Source organism: Heterodontus francisci, chromosome 15 (genome assembly GCF_036365525.1).
Source record: "Heterodontus francisci isolate sHetFra1 chromosome 15, sHetFra1.hap1, whole genome shotgun sequence".
NCBI lineage: Eukaryota > Metazoa > Chordata > Chondrichthyes > Heterodontiformes > Heterodontidae > Heterodontus > Heterodontus francisci.
Window position 1 is genome coordinate 88,342,044 of NC_090385.1, and position 15,304 is coordinate 88,357,347.

A 15,304-nucleotide genomic window follows, 5' to 3' on the forward strand; every position below is an offset into this window, starting at 1 on the left:
TTTATATACTTGTAAAAGCTCTTCCAGTCTGTTTTCATATTGCTGGTTAGTTTATTCGCTTCTATTTTTCCCTTTTTAATCAACCTTTTGGTCTCCCTTTGCTGGTTTCGAAAACACTCCCAAACCTCAGACTTACTATTTGTTGCAACATTATAAGAATCTTCTTTTAATCTAACATTATCCTTAACCTCCTTAGTAAGTGGATCTTCCTGAGTTTTTCATTTTCAATGAAATGTACTTTTTTAACATTTGAATTGCTTCTTTAAATGTTTCCCATTGTTTATTTACTACCATACTTTTTAGTCTATTTACCCAATCAACCTGAGCCAACTCTCCCCTTATACCTACATAATTGGCTTTGCTTACATTTAAGATTCTTGTTTGTGATTGGAGTATGTCGTTTTCAAACTTAATGTGGAATTCAGTTGTACTATGATAACTATTTGCCAGCAGATCTTTTACTCTGACATTATGAACTAACCCTGCCTCATTGCACAATACTACATCTAAAATAGCTTTATCCTTAGCTGGTACCACAACATGTCACTCCAGGAAACTTTAACAAAAGCATTCTGCAAACTTATCTTCCAGACCATCGTTGTCAATTTGGTTGGTCCTGTCTATATGAAGATTAAAGACCCCCACAATTATTACATTACCTTTGTTACAAGTTCCAATAATTACTTGTTTAATGCTCTGTCCAGTGGTATAACTAGTGTTAGGTGGCCTATAAACTACTCCCACCAATATTTTCTGACCCTTGCTGTTCCTAATCTCCACCCATAGTGATTCTACTCTCTGATTTTCTGAACAAAGATCCTTTCTCACTAATGTCCTTATGTCATCCTTTGTTATCAGGGCTACCCTTCCTCCTTTTCCTTTCTGCCTGTCTTTTCGAAATATTATATACCCTGGGATATTTATTTCCCAACCTTGGTCACCTTATAACCATGTCTCTGTAATGACGATTAGATCTAAACCAGTTATCTCTTTGTGTCACTAGTTCAATGTTTTTATTGTGGATGCTCCGTGCATTTGGGTAAAGTGACTTTAGTTTTTTTTTTACTACTGGTCCCTGCATGGATCTCTGATGCACCATTACCATTAAACTCTCTGTCCCTTCCTGTCACACTCAGCTTGTCTTTACCCACATTGATATATTTGTCTATTGCCTCAACCTTTATCTTTGAATTTCTAAATCTCCCTTCACCTGAGCCCTCCTCTCCCTCTGTTAGTTTAAAGCTATTTTTCCCTACTCTCACCATATTTGCTGGTGTACTCTTACGTTTGTATGCTGTAGCCCTTGCTATCACACTCTAGTTACTATTATCTGTATTGCTACCCTGCACTGTTGCCATGTCCTTTCTCTTTAACTTCTATCATGATCCTGTAGTTTTTTTGGGGGGGAATATGTGGTGTGTCTTTAAGTCTGGAAAAGAAGCTGGACTGCTTTAAGAACCAGCAAGCCTCAGGAGTCAGAGAAAATGCATTTTGGTTGCCGTTGGATACAACCATATGGAGAGGGAATCAACCAGCTTCAGAGAATGCATCCTGGTTACCCGGCAACAGCCATTTGGAGATTGCAATTCAAAGGGTGCATTCTCGTTACCTTCGATACAGCCACTTGGACTGAGCATCAAGCGATACATTTGTTACAATTCAGTTTTGAACTGGCTTTTTAGTTGAAGACAGTCTATTCTAACAGAACATAGACAGACAGATAGCACCTGAATGAAGAGCTCTCAGCCATTTAAACTGAAGGAAGAGAATTTAGTCTGTTTAATTATTATTATCTCTCAAAATTCTAAAAAAAAGTCAAACCAAAACAGAGATTGCTGATAATTTAAACTGAAGGAAGGGAAGTTAGACTGTGATAATCTTTTATCCCTGGAAAACTCTAAAGTCAGATTGATTCTATTGAAAGTGTTTGCAAGTTGTTAATTGTTGAAATCCATCGCTGAAGAAGGAAAGCATCACTTACTGCTGGAATTAGACTATGGACTGTTCTACTGTTGAAGAACCTTTTTTCCCCATTGGATGGCTGTGAGGACTTCAAGCAACATTGGACTGTAAATTTGCAAGGACTCTTAATTTTTTCTATTTTAAATGTTTTTATATCTTCATCGTGTTTAAGAATGTAGTTTTTCTATTTAAACAGTTAATTTGTGGATTTAAAGACATCTGGTTTGGTTAGCCTCATTCGGGGGTTAATAGATAGTACAATTTGACTGGGTCTTTCTTTAACTTGGAAAGTTTAAAATGATATGTTAGGTGATCTGTGGATGGACGGGATTGAATTAACAGTGCATTTCTCCCACCACAATCAGAATCATATATTTTGATTGGGGGGCTTTGACTGGAGCAGTCGGTTGTAACACTTCCCAAATCTCCCCTCACGTGAACCCTCCCCCCAACTATTTAGTTTAAAGCCCTCTCTACAGCTCTAGTTATACGACTCACCTGAAGACTGGTCCCAGCACAGTTTAGGTGAAGACTGTCCCAACAGTACAGCTCCCTCTTTCCCCAATACTGGTGCCGGTGCCCCATGATCAAAACCCACTTCTCCCACACCAGTCTTTGAGCCACACATTCAACTCTCTGATCTTATTTACCTTATGCCAATTTGCTTATGGCTGAGGTAGTAATCCAGAGATTGTTACCTTTGTGGTTCTGATTTTTAATTTAGCTCCTAGCTGCTCATACTCCCTCAGCAGAACCTCTTTCTTAGTCCTACATATGTCGTTGGTACCCATGTGGAGCACAACAATTGGGTTCCTCCCCTTCTACTCCAGGTCTCTCTCCAGCTCCGAGGAGATGTCCTTAACGCTGGCACTGGGCAGGCAACGCAGTCTTCAGGACTCCTGCTCTTGGCTGCAGAGAACAGTATCTATCCCCTTAACTATACTGTCCCCTCCTACAAATACATTCCTTTTTACTCACCCCACTTGAATGGCCCCCTGCACCATGGTGCCATGGTCAATTTCCTCATCCTCCCTGCAGTCCCTGCTCTCGTCCACACAAGCTGCAAGAAGGTTGAACCTTTTGCACAATTGCAGGGGCTGAGGTTCCTCCACTGCTACTTTCTGGATCCCCATACCTGCTTTACTCGCAGTCACACCCACCATCCCTGACCATGGACCAAATCAGAAGTACCTAGCCTAACAGGTGTGACTGCCTTCTGGAACAGAGTAACCAGGCAACTGTCCCCCTCCCTGATGCATCGCAGTGTCTAAAGCTTGGAATCCAACTCATCAACTCTGAGCCAAAGTTCCTCGAACTGCAGACACTAATGCACTTACTATGTTGATCACAGCTCCCACATGCTACAGCTGCAAAACATCATCTATCTTTATTGTGTTTTATTTAACTAATCAGGTTTCAAGTTTAGAAATATCACTCAACTGTTATCTGTAGTTATATTAAGTTGTTTAACTAGTTAATCTATAAATTTAATGCAATACTTATATTCTCCAGTACCTTCTGCCCCATTGAGTGGGATAAAATCTTAAATTCACCAATCACCTACCTGCTCACCTAATTAATGCCTTTGAACATTCAGCTGGAGGCAGAAAAAAAACAGCACCTCCTTCCCCCTCTGTACCAAATTCCCAAGTTAGCATGCGTTCCTCGTCATGCTCAGTGGAAGGTTATCGAGGGTAGGTGGAAATGTGGAGTAATCAGTTCAGCCATGAACTTATTGAATGGGGGAGCAGGCTCGAAGGGCCGAGTGGCCTACTCCTGCTCCTAGTTCGTATGTTTATATGGTCATTGTCTCCACTCTATGCTCCCACTGTCAGTAGACAGCAAGGATTTTAAAGGAGAGCGAAGAAGGTTGGAAGACGCCTGAAGGAGGAGAAGGTGCCAGAGGGAGAAAGAAGGGAGAAATATCAAGGTGTGAGTTGTAATGAATGCCACAACACCACCGTGATTGATTTTGGCTGTGTGGGTGGTGGAAGGTGTCACCAAGCAAGGGGGGCTTTCGTAAGGGCCAAGGTGATCCCACCTGACAATCAAGTTTCGGTCAAAGTCAAAACTGGGCATGTTGGTTCAGGAAAGGAATTCCTACTGGCTTTCTTTTTGGAATATTTCTATGGGATCCTTAAAGTCCATCCTACAGGTAGGTGACGTCTTGTTTTAGTATCTCATCTGATGTATCCTGGAGTGGCATTTGAGCATTCAACCTTCTGACTCTGAGGTGGGATTGTTACCAACTGAGCCAACATTGGCCAGGCAATAACTATCTCCAACAAGAGAGAATCGAACCATCTCCTCTTGATGTTCAGTAGCATTACCATCACTGAATTCCCCCACCATCAACATCCTGGGAGTTACTATTGACCAGAAACGTAACTGGACCAGCCATATAAATACTGTGGCTACAAGAGCACGTCAGAGGCTGGAAACTCTGCAATGAGTAACTCACTTCCTGACTCCCGAAAGACTGTCCACTAACTAAAAGGCACAAGTCAGGAGTGTGATGGAATACTCTCCATTTGCCTGGATGGGTGCAACTCCAACAGCACTCAAGAAGCTTGACATCATCCGGGACAAAGCAGTCCACTTGATCGGCACCCCATTCACCACCTTAAACATTCGCTCCTTCCACCACCAGCACACAGTGGCAGCAGTGTGTACCATCTACAAGATACATTGCAAGTCTCCTTCGACAGCACCTTCCAAACCCGCGACCTCCACCACCTAGAAGGTCAAGGGCAGGAGATGCATGGGAACACCACCACCTACAAGTTTCCCTCCAAGCCACCATCCTTACTTGGAACTATATTACCGTTCCTTCTGTGTTGATGGGTCAAAACCCTGGAACTCCCTCCCTTACAGCACTGTGGGTGCACCTACATAACATGCAGTGCAGCGGTTCAAGAATGTGGCTCACCATCAGCTTCTCAAGGGCAGTTAGAGTTGGGCAATAAATGCTGGCCTTGTCAGTGATGCTCACATACTATGAATGAAGAATTAAAAAACGCTTTCTTATTTGGCTCACAAGCGGAGCCCTCGATCTTTCCCTGGAACACACTCATTCATACAGATAGTTATTAAACCAGAAATGTGATAACCGGATTTCATTTCCCAATCTGCTGATGACAAAGTTCTAATTAATCTATTTTTATGAAGAACTGTAGAAATGTCTGAATCAGCATGGTCTGTTATGAAAATAAATGGTACCAAACATTTCTTTGAACTATACTGTTCACACATTAGTGGTTGTGTGCAGGCTTTCAGTCAAGATATTAGAACTGTGGTATGAATCTTAAAATGATGCCATTTGTTCTGAAAGAATTTAACATTAAAAGCTTGCGACTATTTATGACATCAGTAATATGGATTGAATGAGTTCCTACAAGATTTGAACCCAGTTTCTTTGAGAATAATAATTCCATTTTAATATTTTAACATTTAGGTCTTAGCTGTAATATTTTGAGGACATAGTAACTTACTGTGTGAGCGTCACAATGCAGTGAGTCAAGTCCATTCACCTTTATTAACATATAGTCAGTCTTTGCTTGCTTGGTGGTTTTTTTTTCAGTTATTAAAGATATTGATTTTCAGAAATTTGTGATAAATACATTTGCCTAAATGGAGACTGATGTAATTATGTTTCTCTGCTAAGAATTCATAAACTAATGAAATATTCCACTTGTGTTTCTATGAGCGGTACTGTGAATTAAAACAAGCAGAATTGCTTGCAGATTTTTCAATTCTCAGAATCTCACAAATTACAAATTTTTGAGTGTGCTACAATGGCAGTTCTTTGATTTTTTTTTAAACTATGATGAAAGAGCCTAGGAGTCCATTTGCAGTGTACCTTTTGGGGTGAGATTATTTAGTCATTGGGTCAAGGGCACACTGGTGATGCAGACTGGGGAGTTGTGCTAAACATGGGCAGGTAATTTTCTGCCTGAAAATTTTGTGCACTCCTCTTGACCTTTGCATAGTCAGGTTCTGGGAACGGCTGCATAGGCCCCTTCTCTTCAAAAAAGATTCAGAGATTGCCTCTGCTGAGCTCTGTAGACGGGGCAACAGGGCCTAACAGTCCTCACATCCAACTTTCAAAGTGTGCAAATGGTGTGAAATACAACAGGGGCATGTTTACTTCAATTAATTATGTCTTGCATGTGAAATAGAGGGAGGTAGGATACATTTGTACACAGTAAATACCCACAAACAGCAAATTAACTAAATGACCAGATATTTTTGTGTGTGGGAGGAATATTGGCTAGGATGCCAGGAGAATTCCCTCTCTTCTAAAGTAGTTATTTGATATTTCTTATGCACCTAAAACATGCAGTTTTGACCTCCATTTTAATGCCTGCCCTCCGACAATGGAACACACCTTTAGTACTGAAGTGTCAGTCTCAATTCTGTATTAAAGTTATTTATTGACTTATTTTGAGTATTGCGCTTTTTAATACAGAACAACTTGGCTTTCATTGATTTGGATGACCTGTGTGATTAGGTTAAGTATGCTATCTGGGCAGAGTGCTTAGTTGAATTATGGAATATTTGGAGGGTGAGTCATGCAATGAGAATTCTGGAGTTGGGCCAGCAGGAGTTGCCTTGTTAAACAAGAGACAAAATAAATCTTGTATTTCTGGGTGCTATACCTGGGGAACAAAGAACAAGCTTCCATTTATATAGCACTTTCATCATCCTCAGTGAGTTTCACAGCCAGTTAAGTACTTTTGAAAGGTTGTCACAGCAATATAGGGAAGATGGTGCACATCAAGGTCCCACAAGCAGCCATGTTAAATTACCAGATAATCTTGTTTAATGGTGTTGGTTGAAGGAGAAATTGTAGCCAGGACACCAAGAAACGTCCCTGCTTTTCTTCGAGTACTGACATGGGATCTTTTACATCCACCTGAGATGGCAGACGGGGCCTTGGTTTAACTTCTCATCTGAAAGCGGGCACCTCAAAAAGTGCAGCCATCTCTCAGCACTGCACTGAAGTGCCACCCAGATTGTGACATATGAGTCCATATGTCATTTTGTGTTGGCTTCATTGTAATGACTTTTGTATCATAGCCCATTAAATTTCTCGGCTCTCTACTTTTAAAATTTTGTATTCTTATTTAGAATTCCTCTCTTTGTTCCTTCCAAAATTGATCAAGTCATGTTAAATTTCACCTGGCATCTGTCTGCCCAATATACTGACCTGTCTATGGCCCCAGGATGTCATTTATTATCCTCCTCACAATTAGTAGGTTCACTATTTTTATGACATTTGCAGATTTTGGTATTAAACCCACTCAGTCCAAGTCCAGATCATTTTATTTGTATGCTGTTTTGAGAAGAGCAAAGGTCCCGACACTAGCATCACTGCTTATATCAGTCCAAAGAAAACCTATTAAACACTACTTTCTCTTCTATCCTTTAACTTCATGCCTATGCTGCCACATTCCCATTAATATGATGTACCTCCATTTTACCAACAAGTCTGCTACATGGCACCTCAGTTAATGACTTTTGAAAATTCATAGTGCACAACATTCACTGCATTTCCTTTGTCAGTTCATCTGCTATTAATTCAGGAATTCTTAAATTGGTCACAATCAACTTGTCTTTTACAAATCCGTGATGGTCTTCCTTTATGAACCCATATTTTATTGTATTTTTAGACCTCCAAAGAACTTAGCCGCCATCAGTGTTAGGTTTATGGTCACCTGGCTTATCCATTTTTCCCCTGTTGGACAGAAGTGTGCTATTAACAACTCTTCAGGCCTCTGCCATAATTTCCACAACCCAAAATATTTGAAACATTGTGATAAGAGCCTCCGCTATTTCCTCTCCCAGTTTCTTCTTAATTCTCAGATGCAGGTTATCAAGGCCCAGTGCCTTTTCCCACTTGAGTTTCACCAGTTGTTTAAAGTATTACTTCCTAATCATCAGCAGTTATCCTATTTAACTGCTTCATCTCTTCCTCACATACCTAAGAAGTGTACAAGATAATGACAGGCTTCCATAAGTTAGACAAGGAAAAAGTGTTCCCATTAATGGTACAAGGACTAAGTGACACAGATTGAATGCTTTGGGCAAAAGATGCAGGAGGAATATGAGAAAGCACCTTTTTTCCACAGTGGTTGGTAATGACCTGGAACTCGCTGCCCACAAGGGTGGTGGAAGCAGAGACAATCGATGACTTCAAGAAAAAGTTGGATGGCCACCTGAGGGAAATAGTCTTGAAGGGCTTTGAGAATTCAGCCGGGGAGGGAGACTGACCACATAGCTCCCTGGAGGGCTAGCATGGACTTGATGGGCCGAATGGCTGCCTTCTATGCTTTAAATGACTATGACTCTAATCACATTCCCACTACCACACTTTTCTCCAAAATAAAATGTCAAAAGTTCTTATTTTGTACTTCAACCTTTCCTTCATCCTGCAAATTGATTTTCTTCTTTCAACTCTTATTAGTTAACTCTTTAGCTATTTTACTCATGTGTTTTTAACATCTCTTTGCTTCTGTGCCTATCTTTCTTCCTCCTCTTAACATTTCTATTTTTTGCTTCCCTTCTATAGTTTATGTGCTCTGTATTAGCCCTAAAATTGTTGTAAGTCTCATTTTAATTTTTTATTCACCCAAGGGACTTCAATTTGAATTGCACCTCCTTTTACACTCAAGCATTTTTCATTTTTACTTCACTTCCAGTATGTTCAGTTTTTATTTCTATCTCTATAATTGTTTTTCCAGTACAGTTAAAGTTTTCTTTGACATGATTTCATCTGTGTTTTTCTAGGGTGCATATAATGCTATTAAAACTGGTGCAGAAAATACTGTTGCATTTGGGAAAGGTAAGAGTGGTTATGTTTCTTTTAGTTTCTCCTCTTCTGGAGCTTGAGAACACTGAAGCCAATTGGAGTAGGCCCACTGTTGTCCAGACTGAGGCTGGCTGACTCAGCAGTGATCAACCCTGGGACCTCCTGGTTCATATGTCTCAGCCCCAGCTTATACAGTACTTGTTGACCCATCAACAGTGGAAGGGAAATGCCTTCCTTTAATAAATGCTCATCAGTGGATTCTGTTTGCATGTCGTATGAGCATTAGATCTTTGATTAATGTGAGTTTACATCATGTTATTAGCTGTTACACACAATGATTAAGTATAGGAAAGGAAAAGTTATAAAATAATTCAATTTCTTAACAATGGTACTGCTTTGGAACTAAAAACTTTGACCACATAAATAATAGACTGACCCAGAACCCTATGGAAAAATGTATTAACTACATTTTGAGAGCTGAAACTGATTTTTCATAACAAAGTTTACAAAAAACCTGAGAGCCAAAGTCCATAGTGTAAGACTGTAAGGTTGAAAAGAAGAGGTATGATTAAGTCAAGGTGCAGTGATCGTGTGACATCAGGCTGGAGATTCAAAAGCCTGATAATTTAGGGTGTTGGGGAGACTGAGGGAGATAAAGAATTCCATTGTTTTTTTTAAGGAAGGTATGAGTTGAGTAGGAGACAGTTCAATGAGTCTTTCAACACAGTGAGGATGAAGGAAGGACAAAGAATGTGTGGAATTGCACATTTTGTGCTTGATGAGAACAAGGATGGAAAGTACAGAGGAATAATGTCCGTAGTAACAATATTGAAAGACAAAAGGCTGCAGTGGAAGGAGAAAAGAGTATCAGCTATCGGGTGACCAGTTTCTTGTCGTATTCCATTAAACTTGATGCTGGAAGATCCTGCCCAGACATTGGAGGAATAGTTCAGGCAGCTGTTTTAAAGAGTTGAGAACTGGATGAGAAAGGAGTATTCGGCACAAAGAAAAGTGATCCAGTTTCTTTGAGGTAGTTCTAGCACTAGAGGGGATGTGGGAGTTCCATTTTGAGATCAGAGAGGATAATGAGGTTAATATATGAAGATGGACTAAGTACAGCCATCAAAGGTAAGAAGTAATAACTGTTGAGACATTTGAGAGGCATGAAGAAACTGTGTTTTTAAAAATTAAAAGAGCATAATTTTCATGGCCCGCTAAAGGTTTAAGAAGAAGATTTCCTCTGTTTTTAACAAATGCATTTACATGTTCACTGTATCTAGTGATTCATTGTAAGCAGAATGATGGTTATGTGCATTGAGTTTATGCATTCTGAAAGAAATCAGTGAATGTAGAATGGAATTGTCAGCAGAAGTGTGAATTGTGAGTGGAAGAGATTGTTTCTGCTCCATAATCAATAATGTGGAAAAGAGAGCGAAATCCTCGAGAGTCCGCGTTGATGATAAAAGTTAAGACACAAGATGAAGCATCACAGGTAAACGGACTTTAGAGGAAAGTAGATAGCCATGAACATAGCTTTTGTGGAAAACAGTGTGTTGGTATTTTATTTAGCGGTGCATGGGCAAGTCCACGTCAGACTTCAGAGATATCCAGTTAACAGCAGACAAATCATCAAAGTCACTGAGCAAAGTTCCAGAGGTGTATAACATAGGCAAGAAGATCATCAGTCGTGCTCATGCCATACTGGTGATCGTAGATTCAGCCAGGATTTTAAGGTGTAGAATTTGAGAGTTAATACTTTCTGAAGCCTCAGAAGTTCATAGATTTTAAGTAAAATAATGCTTAGATGGTTAGGAAGGATCTTATTTTTCAGGAAAGAAAGGATGAGAGAAAATGTCAAAGGTAAATCAAAAGTGGTCTGCGCATTCAAAACTCGACTAATTCTTCCAGCTTTGTGTACTTATTGTGTATTATGTCGGGGCAGCATTGGCAGAGCCTTGGGAACATATTTTCTGCAGCTGGTGTGTTGCACAGAAAAAAAGTACTTTATAAAAAGCATAATGCAATTATCCTCAATGCCAGAACGTAGTAGGTACCAGTGAAGGTCATTCACCCCATGAAGCTTGCTGACACATCTGTGAACTGAAGTTTTTGAAACTAGAAAATTAAACTGTGATGAACAACAATAGGAAGGGCCTTGCGAAGATAAATAGAAGAGAATATCAGTGTGAAATAGAAACTGATTGCTGTAACAGAAGAGTAAATTGGAAATAGGCTGGAGACAACAGGGGGAAGGAAGCAACTGCCAATGACAGGAGTTAAGGGTTTGGATGGTCTCACTGTCAATACAAAGTTGTTCTACATATGACTATTTTAAAAAAAACCTGCAAGTGTGCTATAAATAAGAGAGAAAATGAACTATTTTTTGAAGTGATAGACAGAATTCACTTATGAATTATAGAATGTGTCATGCAATTTGCATTTTGCTGTCCCATCATTAATTACTCATTGAAGTACATATGTTTTGCTCCAAATTCCACTTGCAAAATGTATGCTCTTATTTACAAGTAAATGATGTTTTTGTCATATTGCAAGCACAGAGTCACTTCCCATTCTAGTGTGATAGTGTAGTGTTGTCTGGCAGGATTAATATTTCAGAATCTTTCCAGACCACTGTACATTGTGATTCGTTCCAAACTTGACATTCTAAATTGAGCAGAGGTTGCAAGTATACAGCGAAGTGCTGAACCATAACATTAGCCCAGAGTTCTTGTACTAATCTCCATGATTGAGAAGGACATGATGGGAAAAATGTTCATCTTTTTCTTTTTCTAAGGTGCCTATGTCTTTCTCAAGGATCCACCTGAAGGATTCTTTCCAAGAATGGGCGTGATAACAGTATCTGGATTGGCTGGATTAATTCTGGCATCAAGAGGTAGGTAGTGATCATGAAACAATTGTCGCTTCAGAACATGGGCTAAACCCCTTGGAAATAGATATATATCGTGAGTTGGATGCACCAGTATATTGATTCACATTACTTCAGATTCAATAGCTGCATTTGTGGCTGTCAGTCTATTTTTTTAGATTCATTAAATGGCTACAGCACAGAAGGAGGACATTTGGCCCGTTGAGTCCATGCCAGTTCTCTGTAATAGCAGTATATCGAATCCCACTCCCTTGCCTTTTCCCCATAGCCCTGCAAATTTTTTCCCTTCAGATAATTATCCAATTCACTTTTGAAAGCCACAATTGAATCTGCCCCCACCACACACTCAGGCAGTGCATTCCAGATCCTAACCACTCGCTGCGTAAATAAGTTTGTCCTCATGACGCTTTTGGTTCTTTTGCCAATCATCTTAAATCTGTGTCCTCTGGTTCTCGACCCTTCTGCCAATGGGAACAGTTTCTCTCTGTTTAGAACCCTCATGATTTTGAACATCTCTATCAAACCTCTCAACTGTCTCTTCTCTAAGGAGAACAACCACAGTTTCTCCAATCTATCCATGTTACCTATCTGTGGAACCATCCTCAAAAATCTTTTCTGCACACACTCGAAAGCCTTCACATTTTTCCTAAAGTGCAGTGCCCAGAATTGGACACAATACCCCAGTTGAGGCTGAACCAATGTTTTATAAATATTTTTTCCTCTGTTTATGAAGCCCAGGATCCTGTATGCCTTTTTAACCACTTTCTCAGCCTGCCCTGTCACCTTCAATGGTTTGTACACATATACCACTAGGTCTCTCTGTTCCTGCACCCACTTTAGAATTGTACCCTATCATTTATATTGCCAGTCATCGTTCTTCCAACTAAAATGCATCACTTCATACTTCCTTGCATTAAATTTCATCTGCCTCATATCCAGCTATTCCACCAGCCTATCTATATCACCTTGAAGTCTATCACTATCCTTCATACAGTGCACAGTACTTCCAAATCTCATGTCATATGCAAATTTTGAAATAGTGCCCTGTACACCCTGTATTAGGTCATTAATACAGATCAAGAAAAGCAGAGGCCCTAGTACTGACCCTTGGGAACCCCACTGTATACAATCTTCCAGTCCGAAAAACAACCATTCACCACTGCTCTCTGTTTCCTGTCACTCAACCAATTTTGTATCCATGCTGCCCCTGTCCATTTTATTCCATGGGCTTCAACTTTGCTGACAAGCCTATTATGTGGCACTTTATCAAACACCTTTTGGAAGTCCATGTACATCACATCAACCACTTTACCCTCATCAACCTTCTCTGTTACCTCATCAAAGAACTCAATCAAACTTGTGAAACACGATTTGCCTTTACATCCCATGCTGGCTTTCCTTAATTAATTCCCTATATTTGGGGAAGGTTCCATTAGATTGAAAAATAGTAACTGTAACTCCTATATTCAAAAAGGGAGACACATAGCAGGAAAATACAGGTCAGTTGGCTTAATATCTGTCATAGAGAAAATGTTAGAAGCTATTATTAAAGACATTATAGCAGGGCAGTTAGAAAAAATCAAGGTAATCAGGCAGCATCAGCATGGTTTTGTAAAAGGGAAATCGTGTTGAACCAATTTATTGGCGTTCTTTGTAGAAGTAACATATGCTGTGGGTAAAGTTTGATGTACTGTACTTAGATTTCCAGTAGGCATTTAATAAGGTGCCACATCAAAGGTTATTGCGGAAAATAAAAGCTCTTGGTGTAGGGAGTAACATATTGGCATGGATAGAAGATTGGCTAGCTAACAGGAAACAGAGAGTGGGTATAAATGGTTCATTTTCTGGTTGGCAAGATGTAACGAGTAGTATGCCACTGGGATCATTGCTGGGGCCTTAATTTTATACAATTTATATAAATGACTTGGATGAAGGGACCAAAGGTATGGTTACTAAATTTTCTGATGACACAAAGATAGCTAGGAAAATACGTTGTGAAGAGGACATAAGGAGGCTACAAAGGGATATAGATAGGTTCAGTGGGTGGGCAAAGATCTGGCAAATGGAATATAATGTGGGAAAATGTGAAATTGTCCATTTTGTCAGAAAGAATAAAAAAGAAGCGTATTATGTAAATGGTGAGAGATTGCAGAGCTCTGAGATGCAGAGGGATCTTGGTGTCCTCATGCATAAATCGCAGAAGGTTAGTATGCAGGTTTAGCAAATAATTAGGAAAGCGAATAGAATGTTTTGTTTATTGCGAGGGGAATTGAATACAAAAGGAGGGAGGTTATGTTTCACTTGTACAGGGCATTGGTGAGACCACATCTGGAGTACTGTGTACAGTATTGGTCTCCTTATTTAAGGAAGGATGGCAATGCATTGGAAGCAGTGCAGAGAAGGTTTACAAAGACTCATACTTGGATAGGGCAGGTTTTCCTATGAGGAAAGGTTGGACAGGCTAGCCTTGTATCCACTAGAGTTTACAAGAGGAAGAGGTGCCTTGATTGAAACATGTAAGATTCTGAGGGGTCTGGACAGGGTGGATGTGGAAAGGATGTTTCTATCCCCTTGTAGGAGAATCTAGAAATGGGGGTCACTGTATAAAAATAAGGGGCCACTCATTTCAGACAGAGATGAGTAGAATTTTTTTCTCTCAGAGGGTCCTCAAAACGCAATGAAGCAGAGTACTTGAATATTTTTAAGGCAGAGGTAGATAGATTCTTAATAAGCAAGAGGGTGAAAAGTTATCGGGTAGGCAGGAATGTTGGTAGGCAAGAGCTGAGGTTATAATCAGATTAGCCATGATCTTGTTGAATGGTGGAGTAGGCTCAAGGGCTGTGGCCTACTCCTCCTAATTCGTATGTACGTTTGTCCAAGTGACTGTTAATTTTGTCTCGGGTTATTGTTTCTAAAAGATTTCCCACCACTGAGATTAAACTGACTGACCTGTAGTTGCTGGGTTTTTCCTTGCACCTTTTTTTTGAACAAGAGTGTAACATTTGCAATTCTTTGGGCCTCTGGCACCACCCCTATATCTAAGGAGGATTGGAAGAGTATGAGCAGTAGCTCCACAATTTCCACCCTTACTTCCCTGAGCCTCCTCGGATGCATCCCTTCTGGTCCCGGCGATTTATTAACTTTAAGTACCGCCAGCCTTTTAATACCTGCTCTTTATCAATTTTTAACCCATCCGGTATCTCAACTATTTCCTCTTTCACTATGACTTCAGTATCTTATTCCTTGGTAAAAACGGATGTAAAGTACTTATTTTTACTATTACAAACAGTATTTCAATTTCTTTTGTCACTCTCCAGTCAACATAAATTTTAAATCAGGCACTATGAAAGGATACTTGCTGATTTTTATCCTGCACTATGTTGCTTCAGTAGATCCATTGTATAATGCCATCATTGGGCTGGATTATGTTTCCAGTCCGCGTCGCATTCCGTGGCGGGGGTGGGGGCTGGAGAATCGGAGTGACAGGGGTCCACCATGGAATCCGACACCAGGATTGCCAGGCCCGATCTTTCCGACAGCGGGGAAGCTCCATGGCGGCCCCTCCGCTGTTCTGTGACAGGGCCTGGGATTGCATATTTAAATTACATCTTTGCATTAATTAAAATGTAATCCACCGTGATCTT

At 40.1% G+C, this 15,304-nt stretch overlaps 1 protein-coding gene across 2 annotated transcripts in view; it reads left to right on the top strand.

Moving 5' to 3' along the window:
- The window catches only part of LOC137377940 (MICOS complex subunit MIC27-like), an 84,205-nt gene that overhangs the window by 55,045 nt on the left and 13,856 nt on the right, over positions 1-15,304 (top strand). For both annotated transcript variants that reach the window (XM_068048004.1, XM_068048005.1), the window contains exons 4-5: positions 8,752-8,806; positions 11,568-11,666. In XM_068048004.1, the coding sequence (XP_067904105.1) occupies positions 8,752-8,806; positions 11,568-11,666 (154 nt within the window). The remainder of the gene's footprint in view (positions 1-8,751; positions 8,807-11,567; positions 11,667-15,304) is intronic.